General features: G+C 41.9%; 2 protein-coding genes across 2 annotated transcripts in view; one reads left to right on the top strand and one right to left on the bottom strand.

Annotated features, from left to right (window-relative positions):
- Positions 1-843: 843 nt before the first annotated feature.
- NRSN1 (neurensin 1) lies at positions 844-9,031 on the top strand. The gene is made up of 3 exons (XM_062568030.1): positions 844-945; positions 6,229-6,426; positions 7,493-9,031. Exons 2-3 carry the CDS (start codon positions 6,238-6,240, stop codon positions 7,889-7,891), a joined length of 588 nt encoding a protein of 195 aa, XP_062424014.1. The 5' UTR covers positions 844-945; positions 6,229-6,237; the 3' UTR covers positions 7,892-9,031.
- Positions 9,032-21,650: 12,619 nt separating this feature from the next.
- DCDC2 (doublecortin domain containing 2) overlaps positions 21,651-26,282 on the bottom strand; it is a 70,936-nt gene continuing 66,304 nt past the window's right edge. The window contains exons 11-12 of the mRNA XM_062568029.1: positions 23,064-23,414; positions 21,651-21,758 (exon numbers count right to left, since the gene is read on the bottom strand). Coding sequence (XP_062424013.1) covers positions 21,651-21,758; positions 23,064-23,414 — 459 coding nt within the window. The remainder of the gene's footprint in view (positions 21,759-23,063; positions 23,415-26,282) is intronic.

Raw genomic sequence — 26,282 nt, 5'->3', positions numbered from 1 at the left:
CCGCGGTCCGGCCCCGACAGGGGAGGGGGGCGCAGCGGGCAGGCCTTGCTCTCCGGGTGGGCTGGAGAGGGGCTGGCAGTGCGGGGGGGCCTGCTGATGGGGGGGACACATCGACATGGGGGGACCCACCAAAGTGGGGGGAGCTGCTGATGGGGGGACACAACGATGGGAGGAGGACCTGCCAATGGGAGGGGGACTGATGGAGGGGCCACTGATGGGGGGGCCTGACAATGTGGGGGGGGGACCACCAGTGGGGGGCGCATGGATGGGGAGGTGCTGATGTGGGGGAGCCACTGATGTAGGGGGACACTGATGGGGGGGAGAGCTGATGTGGAAGGAGGGGCTCAGGTGGAGGGCACCTGTGTGGGGGGACCCACTGATGTGGAGGGCACCTGTGTGGGGGGACCCACTGATGTGGGGGGCATCGATGTGGGGGGGGGGAGCATGTGTAGGGGGAGGGGCTGATGTGGGGGGCGCCGATGTGTGTGGGGGGAGCCTGTGTAGGGAGAGGAGCTGATGTGGGGGGCACCGATGCAAGGGGACCCACTGATGTGTAGGGGCACCGATGTGACAGTGACCCACCGATATGGGGGGGCCGCTCCTTGGGGGGGGGGGCTGCCAATGGGAGGAGGGCCTGCCCATGGGGGGGCGCCGATGGGGGTCGCCGATGTGGCCGTGATGTGCCCACCCGCGGCGGCGCGGGAGCCCCCGGCGGGGCGTCCCGTCGGCGGGGCTCGGCGCCCTGGGCGCCGCCGCCGCCGCCGCCGCCGCCGCCGCCGCGCCCGGCGGGGCTCAGTGCGCAGGCACGGAGCGAGCGGCGCTCGGGGCTGTAAATAAGACGTGGTGTCTGGGGCCGGCGCGGCGCAGAGCGGAGATGGGGCCGGGCCGAGGGCGCTGCAGCTAGCGCCGCTGCGTTTGCTCAGCCGGCCGCGGCAGCAGGCTCAGGTAACCGCCGCCGGCCGGGCCTCCCGGCGAGCCTGGCCTCGGCGGTTCGCCCGGGGGCCGCAGCGCTGCCCCCGACGTGCGGTGCCGCGCTCCCGCGGGGGGCGGCGGCGGGGTCCGGCTCGGCCGGGCGAGGGGGCCGGGGGGCGGCATTGCCGGGCGGGGCGAGGCCGCGGCAGGGGGCGCCGCGGGGCAGGGCGGCCGCGCCCTCGGCCGCCCTCCGTGCTGCGGGGCCGGGAGGGGGAGAAGGGGGCGGCGGGGTCCGGTCCGGCGCGAGCCGCCCCGCGTCGCAGGCAGCGCTCGGGGGTGGGGTGAGGGGGCGCCGGGCGGGAGTAGGCGGCGGCGGCCGGCGGCCCGCACAAAATGGAGGACGGGTGAGGGGCGCCCGAACCCCCGCCGCGGGTGGGGGCGGGGGGCGCCGGCAGCCGCCTCCTGTCGGGCCAGGTCGCGCTGAGCGCGGCCGCGCGCGGCCTGAGGAGCGCGGGGCGCTGGCCAGGCGGGTGGGACCGTTAGCGAGGATGCGTCCGTTAGGGGAGTGCGCGCCCTTGACGGGGCGCGCGCCGTGCTGCGGGTGAAGCCTGCGGGCGCCCGCGGAGCGGGAGAAGGGGCAGCGGGAGGTCGCCCCCGCCGAGCCGCGGGCCCGGGCGGTTCGCATTGGGGGTCCGCAGCGGCCGGCGCAGGGTGCCGAGAAGCGCGGCCTCGCATGCTTCCCCCTGCCTTGCCCCTGCCAATTGTGTTATGTTCTGTGCGTCTCCCAAACTCATCAGTGCTTTAAAAAGGCAAAGTAGTTTGGCAGTTTATTGGGTGATTTGGAGCATGCTCGTCTTTTTCTCTGCCTGTTCGCCAGTCCAGTCACATCGCTGGATCAGTGGAGGATAGTAAAGCTCAAAGTAAACAGAGGACAGCTTTTGCCATGGAAACTAAAGTTGCTAGGGGAGCGCCGCTCTGCAGCGGTGTGTGCAGAAGCTGTGGTCCTGCATCCCACATGTTCCCAGGCATCTCCGGTTTTGACAGTGAAAAACTTTCAAAGATGCACCGCTTTCTGCGGCAAATGTGCATCTTCCGAGCTCATACATAATGCAGATCTGAGTAACAGTGATTCTCTCTTTTCAGTGAAAGTTTCCCAACATTTGAGCTATCAGTTTCTCAGCTGTAAAGGTGAAACAAATACGCATCAACACTCAAAGGACATAGCTGCTGCAATATTTATTCATCCTGTGTAAACTGATGCTATGACACACGTTTCCCTCATGTTTATGGAGAACTGTTTTCTCCTGACTGTTTCATTTCCTCTGCCTCATTCCTACAGAGCCAGAACCACAGCACTGTGTTTCCACTGCAGCTGCGAAAAGAGACCATCTTAAGCTAAATTACCAGGCTGCTTCAATGAGCCATAGAGGTTGGGAAGCCTTCTTCCCTTGTCTCTAAGGGACACAAAGTAGGAAATTATTCATCATCGTAAGTGCAGGAGTTCACACACACAAAAAAAAGAGTATGTGCAGTAGGAGTAATATAATGGAGTCCTTGGAAAGAGTTAATGATGCTGGCTGCATCTAATCATTTTTTTAATTATTTTTAAAAGGTGAAACTACTTGATGCTCTCACAGCTCTTGACCAAAAGATCATTCTTTTGTTTTGCTTCATGTTCAGCCTCACAAGATCTTATTATTTGACTCAAATTCCTGACCTCAAGCATCTATTCCTGTTTTAAATTGGTAAAGAATTTGTGTGTAATGTAAGTGATTGCAGGCTGTGTCATTCTTATAAGTGAAGTCCTCACCAAGGCATTAGAAACACCAAACCATGCTGTATCTCTCTTCACAAATGAATGTATAGACAATGCAGTTAATGCAAGATAAACATAAATATTTATTTATACCAATTTCTGGAAGTCATTTGATTTTTGTTACATTCCATTGAGCTTCCATGAATTAATTTCAGTATACATTCGGCAGTGTGCTTCACTTGCTTTCCAGAATTCTGAAGAAACATAGCCTTAAAACAGTCTTCAGTACCTTGGGTGGCAGCTGGAGCAATGCAAATGAGCTTCAGCAGGCTAGGTTTTCTGGTCGCAGTAGATCTTGTCATACTAGGTCAGGTCCTTCTCTGCCTTGGCGTTATGAAGTCACTTACACCTGGGGAAAATACCTCCCCTTCTGCTCCTTGTCTAGTGCTAAATATGCTACCTGGGTAACCTAAGTTGCCAGTGAATTAAACATAATTTATTAAAGGAGCTGGGGGTTGGTGTGAGAATCGAGAGAGAATGATCATCTGTGGAGCTTTGATTGGTTTCTTATTTCCTTATTTCTGTGATGTCGGAAGCGTAGTGCTTGCTTAAAAATAAGTGAAAGCACTTTCAAGTATATGGACATAAACTATTATTATGTGATATCCTTGAGGTAAATCTTGGCTGAGTAAGCCTGTTTGTGAGAGCTGAGGCAGTTATGGTAAATTACATTTTGCTTCGTTTGTGTTGAGTGGTCTTATGCTGAGATTAGGTACGGTGATTCCTGAGTTCCATTCCAGACTCTGTGCTAATTTAAGATGATTTTGCCAAATTCCACACAGAATTCCTCTCTCTTTCCCTTGCCTAGCTGTAGAATGGGTGCAGATAGCAGTTACTTGTTTCCACCACAAGCGTGATGATTAAGGAGCTATTGAATAGAGTTCAGAATACTATTTTTCTAAGTTAAGCCACTTCTCATTTTTACTGAATATCATTTTGTTACTCTTTCTTGGAATTGTGAAGTTTTCCATGATTTCTCTTTGAAACATACTTTGCTGACTGCTGTTAGTCAAGTCTATGAATGATCTTGCCATATTCTCCTTTTATTTGAAGGTATTTATATGAGGAAAAATATTAGAACTTTATGAAAGATTTTTCAATGCTTATTCTGTGGAAGATAGCAGGAAGCTATTGAAGATATGGGTGTAGTGAAAAAACAGGACTTCTATTTCTCTCTTTTCAGGTAGAAAATAAACAGGAAAAAAACAGGAAAAAAAAAGAAAACCAAAAAGAACTCTTTTTTCATGCTGGATAAGAACAAGAGCAAGCATGCTCTGAAAACAGAATAACTTTGAGCTTTTCCCCTCAAGGATTTAGTTTATATACTTATATCCATATTATTTTTTTTGCCCCAAAAAGGAATAAAGATCAAAAGTTTATAGCACAGTAAAAGATTATAACAGGTGGTAGTAGTGTTTTCAGTCTGTTAGCTGTAGTGGGAAGCATCAGAATTACTGATATATGCATTTGCCTATGTGTAATGACCGCTGAGTAGTTACTTAGTTTTGTCAGATGGTGTTGAGTTGTCATGAACTCTCTGGTGCCGCTCTGTGCTTAGCAAGCATTGAGTGAGCCAGTTCAGGAGCTGTCTCATCAGCTTCGTGCACCACTATGGCTTGGGGCAGCCCAGCTGCCAGGCTCTCCTTTGCTTCTTGGGGCAAGGTGGGCACCCTCCAGGATTTTCCTGCTCTCTCAAGGTCTCTGTCCACCTTGCTGCTTCATCACCAGCCTGGGAAGGACAGCACCTTGTGCAGACCTGCCTGGGCACTAACTATCAACAGAGAGCAAGTCAGTCCACAGAGCAGAAGAGCATTCCTTTGATGTGCTAACCCCTTATGGAGGAAGAATTGGTCTGGGAAACCTGAAAGGGATTAAAAGGCAGTTCTGGCTCCAGAGAAGGAGCTCCGCCCAGCAGCTGTGCCCAGTGCTACAGCTACTGCTTTGCAAAGCTCAGCTGCCAGCACTCCCTTCTTCTGGAGGGAGCTCGGGCTCCCCTTAGACATGGAACTTCTGCATCCCTACAGGCCTCCTATTCCTCTCTGTCCTAACTTTAATGAAAGCTTTGACACCTCACCACAAACCATGGTAGGGAGTCTGCAATTATGAACCAGCAAGATTGTGTAATCTCAAACTAAGTACACATTAAAAATGCCAGAGGAATAAAAGCCAACAACATTATTAACAATAAATAGGAAATAAATAGGAAACAGCAAACTTGCTTTATCACTGAGCCATCAAAGCAGCCAGATTCCAAGAGATTAAAAGATTATTGTCGTACCAGTGGTGTACCAGCCAAGAGTTTCTGCCTGCTGCCGTTCCTCATCAGCGTGTTCTGCCTTCTGCTTGATTTAAATGTAGCAGTGTTTGTACTGCTTGCATACTCTGGTGTTTCATGGCCAGCAAGGTCACCCGTTCCTGAAGGGCAAAGGGGCTGTATGGCTGCAAGAAAAAGGGATGCATTGGGAGGTCATAGTTGCAATGAACATATCAAAACTAAATTTCTTCCCCCTAACTAAAATTGCATTGGTTTGGTAATCCAGTGAACTATTTGAAGCTGATATAAATTTAGTTGTTGCATTCTGATGCAAGTACTTACTAAGTCCCCACTGGACAAAGACTTTTTGAACTCTTTAAGAAGTAGTCAGTCAGCTTAAATAATATTGACCTGTTCAAGTTTTTTTAGGGGCTAGTATTACTTTAATGAATTCAGTAGAATCAAACTTACGCAAGCATGTTCAGGCCTGGGACCTGCATAGTTAAATACAAATTTTGTGTATTAGGAGAACTTTGATGAAGTGGAAAGAATGGGGAACATTGTCAGCACTCTTACTAGTAGGTGAAATTTTAATAATGTCAGTGTGAGCTTGGGCATTGACTTCTTCTGTGGGGCCACAATTTGCCAGAAGCTTAGTGTTTGTATTTCATTTTTTCTGGTGAGCAGCTCACCATGCTGGTAAAGCATTCCATCTTTTTCATATTTACTTAACCATGTTTAAGCACAGAGTACAGCTCCAGTCTGGCTAGATTTATATTGTCTGTTTCCCATGGCTGTGTATGTTCTATCATGTACCTAGTCCCACAGTTCAAAGACTCAGGCAAAAACAGAGATTAGAAAAACTTACCCAGCAGTTTGGAAAACTTGTGTAGGTTACAAACTCAAGAGATAATAGCAGCCTTTGAGGGATGCTGGCTTCTGTTACCTGATACGGTCTGCTTTTTTCCATCTCCATGGAAATCCAGTAGCATGTTAGTGTGAATGATGGGGACTGGGAACTCCATGTACAGCAGGGAATGGTACCAGCAGCACCTTTAGGCTCTGCTGTGCTGAGATACTGACTGCACTGGGTTTGTGGGAGCTGAGTCACAGCGCACAACTTTACCAGGCTAATTTTTACATGGTTCTTTGTGTTGCCTAGAGCATTTGTGTCCAGCTTTGCTCTCCTGCAGCATCACTAACAAGGTCTGTTTTTTTTTTTTTTTAATGAAACCTCTGGTTGCAGGTAGGAAGGATGAGCTCTTATGCTGACATCTGCGGGTCCAGGCAAGCTCAGGGCAGCACTGAGGGAGGTTACCAGCGGTATGGAGTTCGGTCCTACCTACACCAGTTCTATGAGGACTGCACATCTTCAATTTGGGAGTATGAGGATGATTTTCAGATCCAGAGATCACCTGGCAGATGGAGCTCTACGTTCTGGAAGGTACTGCCCATTGCTGATTATGGCAGGGGGGAAACTCCTCCATGTCAAGATTTTTATGTGTAACTAATGATTTTTAGGCATTCATCCAGAAAGGCCGTCTGTTGCTCAGTTTTCAGTGAGATTAGTGAAGAACTACCCCCCTGAAAACAGGGTTCCTTTACCAAGGCATGTCAGATTCCAAGGGAGTTCTGGGGTCTTTGGATCCTTTAGTTTCTCTGTCATAAGGAGCCATGTCACTCAAACATCCAGAGTCTTGTCTGGGAAACCCTGCCTATAACACAAAAGGGTAATTTAGCTTTGCTTCCCACCTGCAATAGTCTCTTCAGATTATTAGGAATAACAGTAGATCAGTAGTAGATTAAGAGCAGTAATGCTGGGAGCATATGACAGACATCAAGAAAACAGCAAGATCTCTCCTTAAGGTTAGGAAACTTAACAGAATCTGAGAATAACTGAGGTTGGAGGGGGGCCTGTGGAGGTCATCTGATCCAACCCCTCCACTCAAAGTAGGGCCATCCTGTGTAAATCAAACTTTGCACTTACAGCTGAAATATGCTAGAAATATTTTGTGATAGGTTCATGCCATAGCAACCTCCTCCTGGCAACCTCCTCCATCCTGGTAAGGGAATGACGTTTCATGGAGGAAAAAAAGCAAGTGATGTGTTTGACATAGACCATGAGCAAGAACTGAACTGTTGGTGCTAATCACCACCCTGTGAGCTAAAGAAACCACACAGTACTGCAGTCAAACTGTGGTCCTCTCTATGACTGGTCTTGTGGACATGAGATTCTGTGTAGAAGCTTGCATAGATGTGTATGCCACTGTTGTGTGTATGTTTCCAGAGACACCAATATAGATACTGTTTTGTATAAAGATTGGTTGTAAAAACATAGTTTTTTTCCGTATGTTCTAGTAAGGCCATATATGACCGAAAGAAAAATAACAAATTTCTGTTAGAACTGAGAGCTATTCCTAAAGACACTGTAAACCCTAATTGCTTTCCAGTACCACGTGCTAACTGAAAACTGGAAGGCCATGTTCATTATTTTTTTTTCTGTTTTACAGGTGGGACTCATCTCTGGAACTGTTTTTATGCTGATAGGCTTGACAGTTCTTATAGTTGGTTTTCTTGTGCCACCGAAAATTGAAGCCCTTGGGGAAGATGATTTTGTTGTCGTTGATAACCGTGCCATTCAGTTTAATGGGTCCCTTGATATATGCAAGTTGGCAGGAGCGATCTTGTTTTGTATTGGAGGGACCACCATGGCAGCGTGTCTGCTGATGTCTGCTTTTGCTAAAAGTTACTCCAAAGAAGAAAAGTACCTCCAGCAAAGATTTAAAGAGAGAATAGCTGATATAAAAGCCCATGCCAACCCAGTCACAAAAGCACCAGCACCAGGAGAATCAAAGATACCCGTCACTTTATCCAAAGTCCAAAATGTCCAACCTTTATCTGAAACCTGACCCTCTCCTTTGGTTTTGTGTCTCACTGGTACATCACTTTACTGGAAAATATCAGCTGTTGTTGGCATACATGCTAGTAATTACATCAAGTGCTCTGCTATACAAACATGCAGCTGATTGAGAACCTGCTCCAATACAAATTTAGGATTGGAAAAAGTGAAACTATATGATTAGAGGTGTGACCAATATGTTCAGTGCATTCAAGCATTTTAATCTGTGTTGAACCAAGAAATCCTTGCAACAATGATTAGCTCTTTAGCTTATCACACTGTAACCCTAGAAATTATTGAGTGTGGTTACAACAGCTGTACTAGGAACAGCCTACATCCCACTGTTTATATGAGTTTGAGAGTTGGCTTTTTCTTTTTCTAGCTTTTAAAATACTTACTTCTACTCCCTGGCTCTGCTGTCCAGGAAGCCCAGATTCTGCCCTTGTAGCTTGCATTTGGCCTCCCATCTCATTCTGTAATCCATAGCAAAGTAATAACACACATGACAGATATGACATTAGTTTGAGCCCAGCACACTTCCCAGTAATGCTACTTCCTGGGAAAGGCAAATGATATTTGATCCTGAGTTAAAATTCACCTGTGCAAAACTGCCACCTTGCTTTTAATCATTGCCACATTAGCAAAAAATACAAAATAAAGATAAGGAATTCATATGGGAGGAGGAAAGGAACATCATACTTCTATGTCTTTGGTTTTATACTGGTTCCTTCATTATATTATATTATGTTTGATGCTCATAAAAAATATTCTGGTTTTGACAGGATGTGGATTAATAAGTGTCATTCGACATGCCCAGGCCCCATATTCTGTCAGTATATTAATCCTATGTTAGATGACCTTAACATACTTATCTAAAGATGTTTTGAAATGCTGTTTATATTTTTATAGGTAATAATAGAAAAAGTTATGCTTAATCAGATAACATTTGTGTAAAAGCTTACCTGAAGACTTGTCCTTTCACTGAAGAACCTTAATTCTTTTGTCACCTAGGGCAATTACTTCACTGTCTTAATCTATGGATTTAAATGAAACCGTATGGAAAAAAAAAGATGTGACATTTGTATTCTCCAACAATATGTGCCACCTTATAGTTCTGTCTATTTTTTGAATGGATTGAATAAAATTCTAGGCCTGAGCCAATCATAGATTTTGTCAAATGTCTCTTTCTTGTCAAACAGGCTTCTCTATAAATCTAATATTTCTGTTTGAAAGTAGAAATCAGCAGTCAAAACTCATCGGTTTCTTAATGCAGTTTGTGTTTTCAGATTTCATAGGTGAGGAAGTCACCTTAGTGTTGAATCAAAAAAATTTAATACAAAAATGACAGGTGTGTGGTAACAGCTATACTCCTTTCCTTACTGATACAACATTTCTTGGTCCATGACTCACTTCAGACCAGAATAAATAAACCAGAATTTTTGTGTTCGGAAGTTTCCACTGAATCTGTAAGAATTATTGTGGATTACAGCAGCATCACAAGTAAAATTTTCTTATTTCTGAAAAGAAGCAAGACTGCCTACCTTACAAATACAATTGCAATATCCAAATTTTAGCACTAGAAAAGATGGACAGTGAACAGTTTGTCACAAGTATATGATTGCATAGAGTAAAATGAAGTAGGTTTTGTTGCAGCTGAGAATTTTTTGGCAACCATAAATTAGAGGTGCAAAAACACATTGCACACAAAACTTAAAAATAAGATTGAAGCCTTTGGGGAAACGCAGATGAAACAGTATTGAAGAGGGTAAAATGAGGAGACTGGTAAGATAAGCATCTATGTATGGTTATAAAAAAGCCATAAAGAATTTTCTTACAGAGGTAACTATATGCCTGTGCTACAACTCAGGGAAGGGCTGTTGCTCACTGGTGCTTAGTTACTTCAGGTCCTTATCATTTTCTTTTCAATTGGGGATGAATTTTGTTTACTACATCTTCCTTTCACTGCTGTCGGGCTATCTGTGTAGGCAGCAGAGTCAGGCCATCCTGACCTTTTCAATGCAGCATTTTTAATTAAAAATTGCACATGGGGAGAAAGAGTGACATTTTAGGTTTCACAATGAAGTTCACTGAAGATGAGGATGATGGGTTCTGCAGCTATTACTGAGTCCCATCTCTCCACTTATGCTTTGTCATTGCTTTATTGAAAGTTTGATCAAAAAAAAACAGCTATAAAATAAAGCATCCAAAGTAACTATAGAGATCTACAGCTTGCCTTAAAAAACAAACAAAAAAAATGTACCACATGGACTTGCATGTTCTTCTGCTAAATCTTTGTCCAGAGGACAGCTGACATAACAAGTAATGGAGTTGATAAAAGCAGCAAGCATTTGGTCACATTGCGCATCCGTCCTGCTAAGCTGAACGTGCTTTGACATTGTGAGAGAGGGTGAATCACGGCATTACTCGGGTGCTGAGGGAAGAAAAACCCTCCAGGATATTACTGAAGCCTCCTGGGATAGGAAGTGTGTTTGGGATTTAGCAGCAGAAGAAAAGCTGGTGACACTGTCATGGCTAAAGTTACTGCACACATTTCATCACATTAAACCCTTGTTTCAGTTGCTTAGAGCTTTTCCAAAACTGAGAACTCTCGAGGCTGAAATCTTTCACAACAGACAATCTGTGCCAGACAAAGCTTTTAGAAATAGTAGAAATATTCAAAAAAAAAAAAAAATGCTGTTACTTTCAAGAAGCCACATACTGGAAAGTTTAAGTCATGTTAGAACATTTTCTTGTGAAGTTTTAACACCTTCATCCTTTGGAGCAGGAACTCAAACATCAGCAAAAGCGCAGCGCCGCTGTGCTTTTATTTATTTATTTTGTCATTCGCAAGGAAAACTTGTGCGCTGTGGCTGCCGGCTGGGGAGCAGCGAGAGGCAGCCGAGCCCACTGTGGACTTGCAGCACACTGCACACAGCCTGTCCCTGCAAGAAGCTTGTCCCTAGAGCGCATCCCCACATGGTGATGGCACTCACACCATACCAGGCCCACAGGGACAGGCCAGGACCTCCCCTTCCAGCACTGGCTGCCAGCATGTTTCCAAAGGGCATTTAAGGCCTCCCTAATGCAATTAAAGTCCAGGCTGAACAGCAGAGACCTTACTGCCACAGTCAGACCTTCCCACTTGACGGACTTCTTTCAGATTGCTCATGTCCACCCTATTTTTCCACCTTCTGGTCTTAGTTGGCTTAAAATCGCAATGAAATTCCTTCTAGCCCAACATCATTTTCCCTGCAATTGTGATGAAAGAAATCACATTTTTCAGTCTGGCTAGTAATCACAGGCTTAATTTTGATTAATGCATGCTCTCCTGATGGTTAGGTCTGCTTCCCCTACCACACTGCACAGCAATAGCTTTTCATTAGCATCTGTTCCTCTCTTCTCCCTTAGCTGTCTTGACCCCTTTATTTTCTTTTCAGTCTCAGTGCACAGTGAATCACAGGCTAAGGCAGAGAAGCAGAAACATCCCCTCCTCCCAAGCTGCCTGTCAGCAGATTTAATTCCCAGGTTCTGCTACAGCCTCAGCTTGCCGTTTCCAAGTGCAAGATTTCTAATCATACGCAAGTGCAAGCAAGCAGCTCTGCGTGGAAACAGCAGTGTGGGGAGGCTGCGACTTCCTGATCAGCAGCCTCAGGACCGAGAAGTTTGGCCAGGGTGGGAGGGGGCAAGAGCAGCAGAGCCTGAGCACAGGGGAGGCAGCCCAGCCCCCAGGGAAGCTAAAGCCAAAGGCAGCCGCGCAAGATTGCAAGAACCAAAGTTGGATGCGCTTTGAGAGCGGCTCTCTGGGGAAGGACTAAGAGCAGAGCAACAATTTTGGTAAAAATAAAAGAATTAGCACTTCAGCTCACTATGCAGCGACTGGTCATCTTGCCATTACGCAGCAGGCTGCCTGCTAAGCTCACGCATTGCGCAGCAGGGCCAGCGAGACCCACAGCGGGCTACAACGTCCTTGGGCAGCCCTTGGAGGTGCATCCTCCGTCCCGTCCCCATCCCACCGCTCCCCCTGCTAGGAGAAGCAGTGTCTTTACAGCACATCACCCCCCCTCCAGAAGGCTCGGGTGACTGCCCACGCATCGCTCGCAGTAACCATGTTCAGGCTCTGCCAGGTCATTTCTAGCACGCAGCTTGCCCCTGCGTGACACGATCACAAACGGGGAGACTGCACATAATTTTCTCCTATTTCAGACATTTAGGGACACGGTACGCTCCTTCAGGGGCCTTCTGATGTCCGGGCAAACAATCCTCCCACACCCTTGTTTTCTTCAGCTCTTATCTGGACACAGCGCAGACCACTCTGCTGTTTCCTGCATTAATACACTTGATATACATCAAGCAGGACAAAGCTCAGTTTTCCTGTCAAATAATTTACAGAGGGACTGTTCTGAAAATAATCTCTGCCATATTAACAGTAAGTTAGGCAAATATTTCTAATGGACATGCAAAACAGAAGAGAGAGAAGGCAAGGAGCTGCTTTTATTGTTTTGTCTAATCATTTGCAGCTGTTTTTTGAAGGCCGACTTTTTCCATAATTTACCGTTTATGGGTTTTTGCAAAGAAAGATGGAAGATCATTTTTAAGCACTGCTAATAAGCTAGTCAACTTAATGATCTGCTAGAAAATGCTGCTCCAGCAATTACAGCTTCAAGACTCTCTGCTTCAGTGTGTTGCCTAGCTAAAGGCACCCTCCAGTCTGAGACAACAAATAACGTGTCTATTCGGCTAAAAAGAGGCCTTTCTGGAATGTCATTATTTCCCTGTGTCTGCTCTCATAATGACTTCAGCATCTGCTGCCCTTTCTCTCTGTCTCCTCCAGGAGCCTCATGCCCTGACATTTCCTTCTGGAGTCTCTGTGTCTATTTTCAGAGCAGCAGTAAGGGTGAGGCAACAGGGACCCCTGCCCCAGGCCCGTCTCTGAGGGGGCTCATGCCTGCCCGAAATCACATGCAGATCTGTAGCATGAGCAGGCAGGAGAGGGGGGGATAGAGAGGTGAACTGGAAGGAACCCCAGCGGAGAGCCAGAGGGGGACAAGCTGCCAAAACGTAGCGCTTCAGGCGTCAATGTTGATCATCTGTCAATGAATATCAAAAACACAGAAAAGCTCTAAAACCTATGACTGAAACAATATAAATACAGAGCTGAAATTTTGATGGAAGCAGACATTTTAAAACATTTTTAATGCCAGTATTCCTGTCCACCCCAGATGACCAGGCATGCATGAGTACCTTATTCTTGGACAGCTGCATTACCCTTTGCACAAGGATACATTTTCCCTTTAAGCTACAATGAAAAAGAAATCTCTTCTCCTTGCTCTTTCTAAGGCCAACTGCCACACTCAGGCTGTCCCCTTGCAAGGAGATTTCATCTGAACCTGGAGCAAATATGTGCCAAGACAAAACCTCCCATGCTAAAGACTGCTGAGCACTTTCCACCATCTCCAGGAAGCGCAGCTTACCAGAGAATCCTCCAGTATTCATCATGTACAGGCTTGGTGCCTCTCTGGCCCCTGCTTCGTAAGGCCAACCCATAACCAAGTGGGTACATCTGCATCTCACCTTGCAACGCAAGTGATATGCTCAGTCCTTTCCATTTGCTGATGGAAGCAAGAGGCTTTCAGAAAAGCAGGCATTTGTCTGATAGAAGCATCAAAAATCCTTTGGGCCATATCAAGTAAGCCCAGATCTCCTACTCTGATTCCGTTTGCCCACTGAGATTCACACCTGAGAACACTGCAGAGGGAGCAGAAAGGCTTGATCCACACAAGCGGGCGGCCAGATGGGATACTTTTCCAGGTGACAGCTGCCGTCACTCACACACACGGGCCCATCTGCAAGCATCAGATGGGCTTGAAGGGGAGATCCCCAGCCAAAAGCACCCAAGAGGTGTAACTCTCCTACCTTCCCTGCTTAGGATAAGCTACATAATAGTGTGGTCAAGAAGCCTTGAGTGACAAACTCTTCGGGCATCTTGTACTAGGCCTTTCGTTGCGTTAAAAGGAGAAACGGTCTTCATCCACTTCTCTTTCTCTGTGGAGAGAGACTGCTTTTAAACAGTGGACATGAGTCTCACACCTTGGTTTACTGAGTTATCTCTTGGTGGGTGCTGAGCAGCGCAGTGGGAGCAACAACAGGATAGCTACTTCATAAAGCAGGGGAAGGTGTAAAGCTCAGGTTTTTCGTAGCATGTCTGCTTTTCCAACAATCTGTAACCTAGAAATGATGCAGAGCTCAGACACTACTTTTAGGAATATCGTTTCTCACAAACTGGAAGAATAGATGCAGCAGAGTAATAGAGAAGGATGCAAAGATGGTATATAGGAGTGAAACTGTGACGCTGGGTAGAGGCAACAAGGGTAACTTCTGCATAACTTGATACCAGTCAGGGTATCTGGAGCGCAATATGACTGCTCATCTCTGACATTGACATTTTGTCACAGAGGTTTAAATCAACTCCGCAATCAAATCAGTCCTGCCCACCTAAGAAAAGCAGAAACATCTACATCTGTGAGTGCTGAGGCCTGAAGATAGTTTACCCCCCCCCCCCCAGGAGCAGGATCAACTTACCCATGTGAAAGCACTGGTGACAGGTAGTACCCATCTCCCTAATTAAATAGCCATTCCCTCCCACCTCAAGCATCCACTTCACTGTGTCCTTAGGCCTAATTCCCAAGTCTTGCTTCTGCAATATTCACTTGTTTCTTCTGCAAAACTACTTCGGCTTAAGCTTAGTGGTTGTCCTCAGTACTTCTGCCCTGAGGCTGGCTGCTCCCAGCTCCTTCGAGCAGGAGCAGCTGTCCCAGAGAGTCCTGCCAGGTTGTCTCCTGCTGAGCAGGAGCAGCTCCCGTGTAGCCGTGCAGCAGCCTCCAGCACTCCTCTGGGAGGCCACACACATCTCTCTCACAAAATTCACCTTCACCAGGACAGTGAATCAAGGGAGGTTCCAGGCGCTAAGGGGCACAAACAGCCGGTACCACTCAGCAAGACCTAGGGCTGCAGCAGGGTTAAAGTCCGCAGGGTGAATGAGGCACTGTTGCTTTCCTGAAGGGAGAGAAGCTGGGCAGGCTACAGTGGTAGTGGCTAAACCCCCAGAGCAAAATCTGACACCAAGATGCTCACAGCCAGATTCGTCATCTCCTAAGTTTTACCTAGGAAGCAGCTGGAGCAGCCAACAGCTGCAGCAAGTTCTCTGACTCAGGTGTGGCCACAGCATGGGCATATCTTGCTCAGCAACAGGGAAAAAGGGGGTGAGAAGTGCTTTTCATAATGGCTAATTTCTATAAACTTTTTTTTTATCTTGCTTAGAAATAAATCATATGATCTGACTTTTTTCAGCATCTTTGCATGATTTATCCTACTAGTTATTGCATCAAATTTGGAGTATGATCTTCTAGTAATGCTTTTTAATTCTGCAGACAAAAAGTTTTTGAAAGAGGAAGAAATTCAGGTATTTTCATATTCAAAAGTTAAACTGCTTTTCCAGTTTTTATAATATAGGTTGAATGAAAAAAGATAGGAAATGACCCTAAACTTGAAAAATTTGAAAGCAGTACAGTCAGTCTTAAGAAATGTTGTTTCTCTTAGAATTGTCTCCCTTAGAACTGTCTTAGAAAGCCTTTTGTTCAAACTTTCACCACAGTGTCCCAATATTGGGAAAATACAATTGCGCTCTGCTTAGTCAGGCTTGAAGAGTTTTAGACTCAGTGCCAAGAAGTCATCGGGGATAAAACTCATTTGTCAGTTTACAATGAGAGCACTGGTTTGACCTGTAACATCCACGTTAATTTTGCCTCTCTTCAGGCAAGGCTATCCCCAGCCTTGAGGGGACACTCTTCATACAGGTATAGCCTCATCAGCTGTGATATCTGAAGGCCATTCCACTGACTTTTAAAAGTTTGACTTCACGGTGCTAGGCCTCTCCTCTTTGTATTTTGGCAATTTTCCATTCATTTGAGCTACCATCCAATTCCCTTGCAGTCAGTCTCTATCTTTTTCCACACCTCTTGGCTGCCTCTGTACTAGATGTTCCTTTGTGACCAGGCTGAGGGTGGAAACCAAAAAACACAAATACAACATTGAGGAAAAGCACAGAACTCTCCTTATAAACAAATGTGTTTTTTGTTAGCAAAAGCATTCTGCCATTTTGTTTTTGATTTATATACAATCTTTATTTCATGTTTGTTTAAGAAAATAATAACCATCTAACGTTTTGGCATGGACATCTACAGAATAACTCTTCGAGCTCCTTTTCCTTCTCTCTAAACAAAAAGGAAATTGGACCATGCCCAGGAGGAAATGACACTTTGGACACAACACACCATTCGCCTGACATCTCTGTAAGTTGTTACGGAATCAGCAGTAGTTTAGTATTGTGTTATTTATTCTTGAACACCTTCTGCAAGTGCCAAGTTTCTCCTTCCTGTTAAATTCACCTTCTTCAAATTAGGACAGAAGGGGAAGGATTTTTAAGTGGATTTCAAGTGAACATCATCCTTCCACACAATCTATTTGCTGGCTAATACTTCAGCTGGCTCTACAATCAGATAGTCCATTAAGGGGGACTCAACAGGATCTCAGCTGTTGTGTATCACCCTCTGGAGGGCAATTATTCTTTCTTCACAAACTAGAGAATATAGAGAAACTGAGCCAGCATAACCACTGAAATTAAATGCCTTAAGTTAGATGATTTGAATATCTGGTTAGTGCTTTTTGTATGGAACAGAGTACGACTGCTCACCTGGAAACCACCAGCATTGAGACTGTAGTTTGGGTGTTAGGGAGAGGACATTAGGCTAGGGCAACATTTTTTCACATTTTATTTTGGAGCTTGGTAAAAGTAAATGCCTTCAAAAACCATTCTATGATGGGAGCATGGATTAGAAGTTTGACCTTACCTGCTTCACCCATGTTTCTGTGACTGCGCAAATTGGGGGGTCCGGAGTATAAGAGTGAGCTTCCAGACTGACAGTTCTTACAGAAGGAAGACTTGATTTTGTCTTTTTATATTAAAATAGGTGGACACTAATCAGAGATTACACAACATAAGCAGTATGCATGAAACTTGTATCTTTAAAAATCTGTTAACTGTAATCATGAATCTGCAAGTTCTTGATGTTTCTTCAAGAAACAAAATTTTATGGAGAATTAGATTCCTCCTAGTCTACATCAAACAAGAGATTTTGAAACCTTCTAAAGCTTAGTATGTGGAAGCTTTTAACTAATAAAACCTGTATTTTGAATTAAATTTTGGTCCCACTGCAGGTAAGGGGAAGTTTTAATTGAGCTAGGGATTCATTTATAAAAAAATGTAAATATCAGAACTAAGTATCCTCATAGCTGTAGGTGACTGCAAGAAAAACGTGAGCATTTACAGGCCTGCATAGTCACTGCTTAAGTTGTTAAAAGTCTGCCTGCCTACTGTTTCAAAATACCCCATTGTTTAAATCAGATATTCTCAAAACTGTAGTTAGCTGTAAAGACCTTTAGAAGTTCTTGATAATACATGTTGTAGTACAGAACTGTACTTTCTTCCTTGAGCTTTCAACTTCTTTCTATTTCCTTATGACCCACTTAACTCCTAGACAGTTTTCAGCTGCTATTTCCATTTTACTTCAGGGCTTCAAGCATTCTGAACTTAGCAAAGCATTGAAGTATGTATATCACTTAAAATTATGTCACCCTTTTATAAGATTAGTTATTACTAGATTTAATAATACTTTCTTGTATAATTATAGGGAATTTCAGCTACAATGAATGATATTTTACTCACCATTAAAAATATAACAACACTAGATTATTATATATGCACATTATTTATATGTGCATTATATGTGAGCAAACAAAATGCCTTCTGTTAGGGTGTTCACACACAGGCCTGTAACTTAATTCACGTATAAATATGTCTATGAGCAATAATCTAGTGATGCTGGATAGCTTTCACTGTCTATTGCCCCGTCTAGAGCACTTCTTTTGGCGAAAACTTAGACTGAGGGCTGTGAGCCACCCAAAACAATACATCCTTTAACTTCACCCCATTAAGTCATTCTGACTGCTACTATTTAATAAATCTGTCCTTTATCTATGTACTTCATTTTGGACTTACATTTATTATCTAATGGTTATTTTAATATAGCTTTGGGATAATCATTTAAAACAGCCAATGCAACACTCCTTCCTCAGTATTCTCAAGCAATCAGCACACCTACCCATATACCTACTTTTGCCTTTACTTTCAATGAAATTGAGAGGGGATCACATTTTCCTTGTCTTCACTCTTTTTTTCCCCAGGAACTAACCTACAGGACTTCAGCATCTGCTTTAGTGTTTCGCTGAAACTGGGAGGTCACCTCCTATAGTAACTAAGTAAAAAGTGTACCAACTAGGGAGACATCTCGATGCTTGAAAGTTTTCTCAGGTATCTTCAGTGAACAGACAGAACAGTATCATTTGTTGAACATCCACTGAATAGTACATACATACAGACAAATCCACTCCTAACTTGAGCATTTTTCATGAACCATAACATTGAGAAAAGGTGACCAGTTTAACTGTGGTGTTATTCACAGATAATGGCTAAATCGTCAGCGTATTTTCTGTCACAGCTGCAATACCATAACTAACAAACTTCACTTTTATATAGTTATAGAATTGTAACAGTTTCAAAAGCACCAGTCTCATAATTGAAATCAGTCATCCAAAGACAGACTTCATGTCAAACTGGCCTTGATCTGAAACAAAACACACGAATGCCTGTATACTAACTCTGTTTAACAGCAAATTGTTTTTAAAAATAAAACCAAAACAATAAAATAAATTTAAAAAAAACTCAGAACTGTGGTATATAAGCTTAATAACATTTCTCCTGTAAAACTTTTAAACCATCACACACAACAAATTCACACAAAACTATTAGCAAGACCACTTGCACACTTCTTGTTTAACTTCTACCTTAACATCAGAATTATTGGTTATACAATAAAATAATTCTCTCTATATAAAATGAGGGAACCTAATACAACATTCTTATTTTCTATGTTGTAAGAGTGAACGATGAAAATGCTTACATCTCTACTTCCAACAAGTCTGATTTGCTATTCTGAAGAAAAATATACTATCTTCTTTGCAATATGAACAACAAAGGAGAAAACATTTAAAAGGCTAAATAACACTCATTGGAACTTTCATGTCCCCATGAAAGACTAATTACACTATAGTTCATTAGAATTTAGTTTAAGCTTTAAATAGCTCTTACTGATATTTATAAGTCTTTAAAACACAGTAGACCCTGACATTTGAGGGAAAAGGAAGAAATGGCATAGGAACCACTGGCAGATAAGTATGAATATATGAAAATATGAGCAGCAGAAGAAAGAGAAAAGTGTCAGTATACAAATCTCTGTTTCTTCTAAATATTATTTCTAGGTACAAAATTTTGCGGAAAATATGTTTTCCAATTTCAATAGGTCATCAAAAAATCTTCACTTGGATATTTTTGGATGTTCACTTAATTTCAGCTTCTGAGGATGAAGAACTTCGCATAGCCTGTTCAAGTCTTAACCTGCAATGACAGTAAGTAGAGCCCCATATTTGGTAAAACGTTAACTTCAAGAGAACAGCTCATTCATAGTAATGTCAATAGAAGATTTGTCTTGATTCAGCAAAGCATTTATGCCCATGCTTACTATTAAGCACATGAACTATTCAGTTCTAAGTGAGGAAAGATGCAACATTAGCCATTTTCCTGATAGGCTTTACACAGAAGGTTCAGAGAGTATATTCCCTGAGGAGATAAAGCTGCTTCCTCTGGCTGGTTAAGCATTGTTTGATAGCTCTTATAATGCTACTGCATATATTATTCCACTGCAGGATTAACTATAAAGGTATGTAGAGAATTTTTATGTGTCATTTTCCTCACTAGTACTTACAGTTATTTTATTCATGCTGGTCTTTTGCTTAATTTTACGTGTCTGCTTAAATCCCAGTGAAATCAAAGAGATTTGAGCAAAAGCTTAATTGCTCCAGCAAATGTGGTATTTCCTTATATCTTTGTCAAAGGGCATACATATCACAGATATTTTAGAATTACCACAGAGTTCTAATTACACAAGCAAACCATTCTAATCCTGTTCCTATGGTTTTTAGTTTACATTTTTTATACTTACGCTGCCAATACTCAGAAACATGCTGAAAGATCTCTATATATTTCTAGTCCATTGGAAAAATATATTTAATAATTGCTAGAGAAAGTGCAGATGTTTGTATCAGTTTCAATCATGACAAGTGGTTCTACACATTCTTCAGTGCTTCAAGTTCAGTTTCTTCATAAATGTAATTTTTTTTCCTTAATGGCACGAAATCAACAAAAATGACACTTAAATTCTCACAGCAATCATTTACCAGCATTAACAATAAAGAAACCCACTATTTCTTTTGTATAATTAATGAATTTATGCTCAGGGCTGTATTTCTATGAACTACAAATTGTTGCTATTACTAACAGAGAAACAGTAAGAGCAATGAATGGGACTGGTGTCATCAGGAGAACTAATACTGTGGATCAATGACTTATTTACTAATGCAAATTAAGCTACAGCCCGTCAGAAAACAGCTTTCTCAGAAAGATGATGATACACTTTCAAGCATTAAGGTTATACATAGGATTCATGAGCACAGCACTTGCTGCTGAATTTTACACAAAGCCAGTAGGCTCAACCTAATGCTTTTCACATTAAAATGGCTTCATTGATAGCAATGATTCCATGATAGTTTCAGCCTGGATCTGGATGTATTCTTTATTTTTTCATTAATAAATTAAATTTCTCATGGACTGAATTACAAATCAGTCCAAACTCAACTTTTGAAACTAATCTGCTAGACAGTTTTCCTTTATTCTTTTTTCAAGTTAAATTGTTAGCACTTCAATTAGATACATTCCCACTTCTGAAAGAGAAGATGAGTCTCAAGATCTAATAAGCTGTCTTACTCCATAGCCCAAATCCTGTAAATTGTTTAGTGATTCAGAATAGGACAATCACCAAAGCTTCTGGCTGCAAGTGGGAATAAGCTATGTATTGTAGGCTGTCTACATATATGCACAGCACAAAATGAGGGATATTTCTAATGTAAATACTAATGATTCTAAAGAATATATTGGAAAACCACTATTCAGGAATATTAGGACTCCTCACTGTAGTACACCATTTCTTAGTGTGCCTAAGTCTACTGAGTGAAAAACCTATTCCGTTATATCCTAACGTTATGCCTGGAGAACATGTATATTGTGTGGAATCTAAAAGAAAACTACACGTGTTCTCATTAAAAGTCACAACTATATCCCCTTTTTAAACAAATCTATTAAGAAGTTCTGACATCTAACTCAGGGTTGGATTTTTTCCTTTTTTTTTCTTCTAAGCATTCTAGAACAATGTGATACATATGGATGACTCTAGTACTGTTGACCACTTTATAACACAGAATAGTTCATTTATTTATAGTATTACCATGGAGAAGTCTTATGGAAGTCTTATATTTTCTTTTTCAAATTCCATTAGAAAGTCACATCTTGTAAAAGTCATTCAATCCTCTTTTAATGGGTATTAATATTCATTATCTATGTCATTCCATATGGCATTATCATCGCAAGACTCAGTATGTGGTACTCAACTTATCTGCCCATTATAAATTATCAATCATAAACAATAACATCTAAAGTTAAAATATTGTAATCCTTCATTTTATTCTCATTACATTTTTTGTATCTACGCAACTGCAGCATAGTCATTGGTCTGGTCATTTTTTTCACTTTCCTGTGGGCTGGTGACTGTCACCCTTGGATTTGTGGATGTTCTTTCATGATGGGAACCAACCTAGAGAAAAGGAAATCAAAACCACAGGATATTAGCTTCTTCAGGTCAATAAGATTTCATTTAATTTCATTTCAGTACAGTATTTGTACATCACTCTAAGATTTCTATGAGGAATTTTTGAAGCGAAAAAACATTCTCCAAAAGTGATCTTGTTAACATTCTTGTTTAGCTTATATTCATATTATCTTCTAAAGCGGAAAGTACTCAAATAAGGCTTTTTCCCCCCTCTTTCTTCAAGCACCTGCTTACCCACATATCCATTTAAAGTGAATGCTTGCTTACTTTCTCCACTTCCTTAACTTCAGCATTTCTAAAAAAAATTTCCATCAACATATCAAGCATAGAATAAATTCAGGGCCCAAGAAAATGTCATGTTACTCAGCTCTCTGTTAACTTAATTGGAAAGTGTCCTTGTGCATCATACAGAAACAGAAAAAAAATCTGTTTTAAAGAAGCAAGAAACTATTCTGCATGGCACAAGAGGCAGACCCTCTTCAGCTAAGACCCTTTTCAGCTAAGACCCTGGAATCTCTCCTTTTGAAGTTGGACATTCTTTTTTATCCAGCAGTCTGTAGGCAGGGTTCTACAGCAGGTTGTTCTGCTTCTGATACTCAAGAATTTGTATAGGAAGTTACCATGGCCTTTACCAAACTAAACACTGCATTTCCCAAATTCTGCTGATTGGCCAGTTCACCTGGCATTCAAGGTTGTTCACTTGATTCTTCTGGGCTGCATGCCTCCATGTAAGCCAACAGCATTTTACTAGCTCTCCAAAATTACAGGCCTTTTGCTTTTAATTCATCTAAAGCCTCTTGTTTTCAAGACCGTGTTTATCTCCAATATTCTTTCCAACTTTTTAGGAACATAGATTAAAATTCCGCAAAGCAACAGTGAAAATTTTGTATTAATCTTAACTTCTATGAAGGTACACTCATCAAAATAATCAGGCACTGCATTTCATGAACTTACCCTACTGCTCTGTCCTAGAGGACAACATAGTTCAGAAATATATAATGATTATGCTCTTCCAGACATCACAATAATTTTGATTTTTTTCAATAATCAGCTGAGGAAGATTTATCAGAGCAAAATCTTATTTTCTCAGTCAGAGGACATATATTGTAATTACTGATGTAAGAGATTTATACAGAAGAGAAAAAGCAATTCCCCAAAACTTAAGTTCTAGTAGATAATCTGAGGGCCTTATAAGGAGGGAGTTACTTAAGAGACTGGCTGAGAAGTCTAATGCTGAGACAAATAAGGAACAATAACTTAAAAACAGAACTTGAAAGCCTAAACGTTTACCTGGTTCTGACTATCAGAATCCTCTAGTTCTTTTATTTCTTCTTCAGGCTGAAGATCACTTTGATTGTTCAACTCCTCCATTTCCTCACCATTTTCTTCATTTGTCTTGCCATTTAAATGCATGACCTCCTCTTCCTCTACTTGGTTAACATCTTCTCTTTCTTCTGGTTTGTCTTCATAATTCCTATTTACCTTTTTCTCATTGTCTTCCACTTCTCTTCTTTCTTTAACAATTTCCCCACTTTCCTTTCCACTCACTTCTGGGTATTCTTCCTTTCCTTTATAGTCCTCCTCATCTCTGTCATTTTCCTCTTCTGCATTTTCTTCTTCATCCACAGTTTCTGCTGGTCTCTGATGAAAGGAAAAGCAGCATTATATGAGGCATTTTTAAACCAAATGCTTCAAGCTGTGCTGAAATGTGACACATATCAGTATAACATCATTACTGGGGAGCAAGTATGCTAATCTGAGATTTATCCACATGCACAGAAAATGCTGCTGCTGCAGTAACACTCCACATTGCACTCTTATTCTACACAAAAATTGTGTTAGTGAGATTTAAATGTATTTCACTGGGTTAATCCATTTGACCATATTTGAACAACCGGAACCAACTGGATTTACTTAACCCAACAACAGCTCTTCTGTTCCAGCTGTTCCTGGTTTTTGAACATTCTGGCTTCTGCTAAATACTTTTTTTTGTCACAATAAACTATTGTACATCATGAGCCCACAAACTGTTCACCAAAAGTGCTTTACATATGGACCAGACCATGCCACATTGGTCAGTCCTGTCATGCAGCCTGTGTTCTTTGTACTCACAGAAAAGCAACAGGAGGAATAAGGCAGACATACTGCTCACATCCATAACATCATTCCTCTTCCCAAAGATCCCTATATAGGATTGCATGGTTACAATCTGTATGACTTTATCTACATTTAACAATAAACTTTCCTATGTATGTGAAGTTAGACCAGTAGACAGGAAAAACAGTATCTTGTCCCATATTGTGAAGAAGAGTAAGTAGAAACTTAGTATAGATAAAGCCACTAGTAGCATCATTTCATGACAACCTGAAAGACTGATGCACATGTCACTTGTCTTCCAGTTTCAGCTTTCAAGATTCAGCTGACTATTCAGTGAACTGATGCTCCCAGTGCCAAGATAACATATACTTGTGCATAAGCTTGAATGAAAATAAAGAGTAAATATCCCACAGGAGTGAAAGGATGTCTACCTCCCACACAGCCTCATTAGAATCTAAATCTAAAGCAACCAAGCTAAAAAATAGATTTTCTCTTAGTCAAAGATGTTTGGAATTTTATTATCATTAGCAGTTCTTAGGTAGGCAGGTATCTGCTGCAGACCTATAAAATCTAAATTGTAAAAATCCTGTTTCCTCTGTAATACTAACATTTCAAAAGAATTCTCTTATCATCTTCAATATATTAGTAAAAGTCAGTTGAACAATACCATCAACTGAATGAAGCATCTTGATGAAACACCTTTCTTTCGCTTTGATATTTAAGTAGCAACATAAGACAACTTTATTATGCCAGTGCACAATAACCTTTTGACATAGTGTCAAACAGGACAAGTTATTGCATCTTAATGAGCCACTGATTCTCAAATTATTAGAAAAACTATAGGGTTACCTGACTAGCTAAATAATGGTTCCAAAAATGTTTTTTGAAGTACAGTGGACTCAGTGTATTTCTTATTCACACCTTCCTGACTCACTTTCATCTGGTGCCATCAAACTGGCCTGGTTACCACTAAAATAAAAATTAAAGTCCAACCTTTGCATACACCTTCAAAGAAATCAGCATGTAAAAGCAAACTTGAGCCAACTCTTGTAACTGCCAGCATGTAAAGATAACAAACATCTGTAGGTCCATAAAGTCTGTTAAGTTACCTGCTAACCTGCCACATGTGACCTACTAATTTTTTTTCAATTTACTAAGGAAGTTTGCAAATTTGGATTCTGACCAGAACAAGGAAGCACTGGATAGATTAAATACACCAAGACAACTCTCGTCAAGAGCAACCTTTTTGATTTTGCTTAATGGCATCTGCTTGCTGTGACATTACAAACATCAAATGAAAAGAGAGAGTAAGAAAAGAAGAAAAGCAAATCTGGGCTTCCTTAGTCAACAATAGTAGTGATCTAAGATATTGATTGCCATTTCCAGCTTTTGTTAATGACTATCTGCTAGCAGGTATAATCAAAATAGAATATGTGCCTTTGCCTGAACTGCTTCAGCATAGTGGCTCATTTTAAACTGCAGAGGAAGGTGTGCAGACTTTGCACCACACCACTGAGGTGTAAACATATGCGTCCTAGTGTGTATACTTTTTTTGCTTTTTTGCTTTGGCAGCAATCTTTGGCACAGAAGCCTAATGGCAGTAATTTCCTAAACTGCTGTGTTAGCTAGATTCATTTAGATCTTTTCTGTCTAAAATAGAAATAGATCCAAATTATTTAAGAGTTAAAACTGTGAACAACATAAAAGCTAAACACAGCATATTGAACTTTACCCAGAAACTTGGAAGCTCATAGGAAACTAGCATCAAACAACATTTAAATGCCATCTGTTTTAACCTGATCAGTCAAGCTAAATTGCTTGAACAGTAATAGTACACAACAAGATCAATAAAACAAATCTCATCAATGCAAATATGATATTTTTATAGTAATTGAAAATTTCAAGATATCCTTACCATATTACTACATGACCGTTACTTACTAAAGACAAAAATAAAAAGTCATGTTTATAGCTAATAACTGAAAAGTAAAATGCATTCTTCATTTAATCCTTTCAAGCTGCTTTACATCAGAGAGGATATGTCAAACAAGTTGAACTCCACTCCACTGATCCGAGGGAAAAATCTTCTGCAAGGTACTCTAGAATGCAGTATGGTTTCCATTGCATGCAAAAACATAGGAGTCTTTCTTGAAATGTAAACACCAGCACAGAAGATGCATTTGAGAACAAACAACAGACCTAAGGCAAGACTGTAGGGAGCACACTTAAGGCCAAAAATCACCTATCAAATCATATGTTGCACTTTATATAAAAAGCATGATATTTTCTACTGAAATTTTTTTGATCTATTAGCTATGCTATAGAGTTACAGAAATTAGCATGCTCTGCATTAAATGCATACTCTTCACTGAGAAAGAAAAATACCTAGTAGAAGTTAGGTTTTGCATATTT

This window comes from Rhea pennata, chromosome 2 (assembly GCF_028389875.1).
Source record: "Rhea pennata isolate bPtePen1 chromosome 2, bPtePen1.pri, whole genome shotgun sequence".
Classification (NCBI taxonomy): domain Eukaryota; kingdom Metazoa; phylum Chordata; class Aves; order Rheiformes; family Rheidae; genus Rhea; species Rhea pennata.
This window is presented reverse-complemented; position numbering and strand designations above follow the sequence as displayed.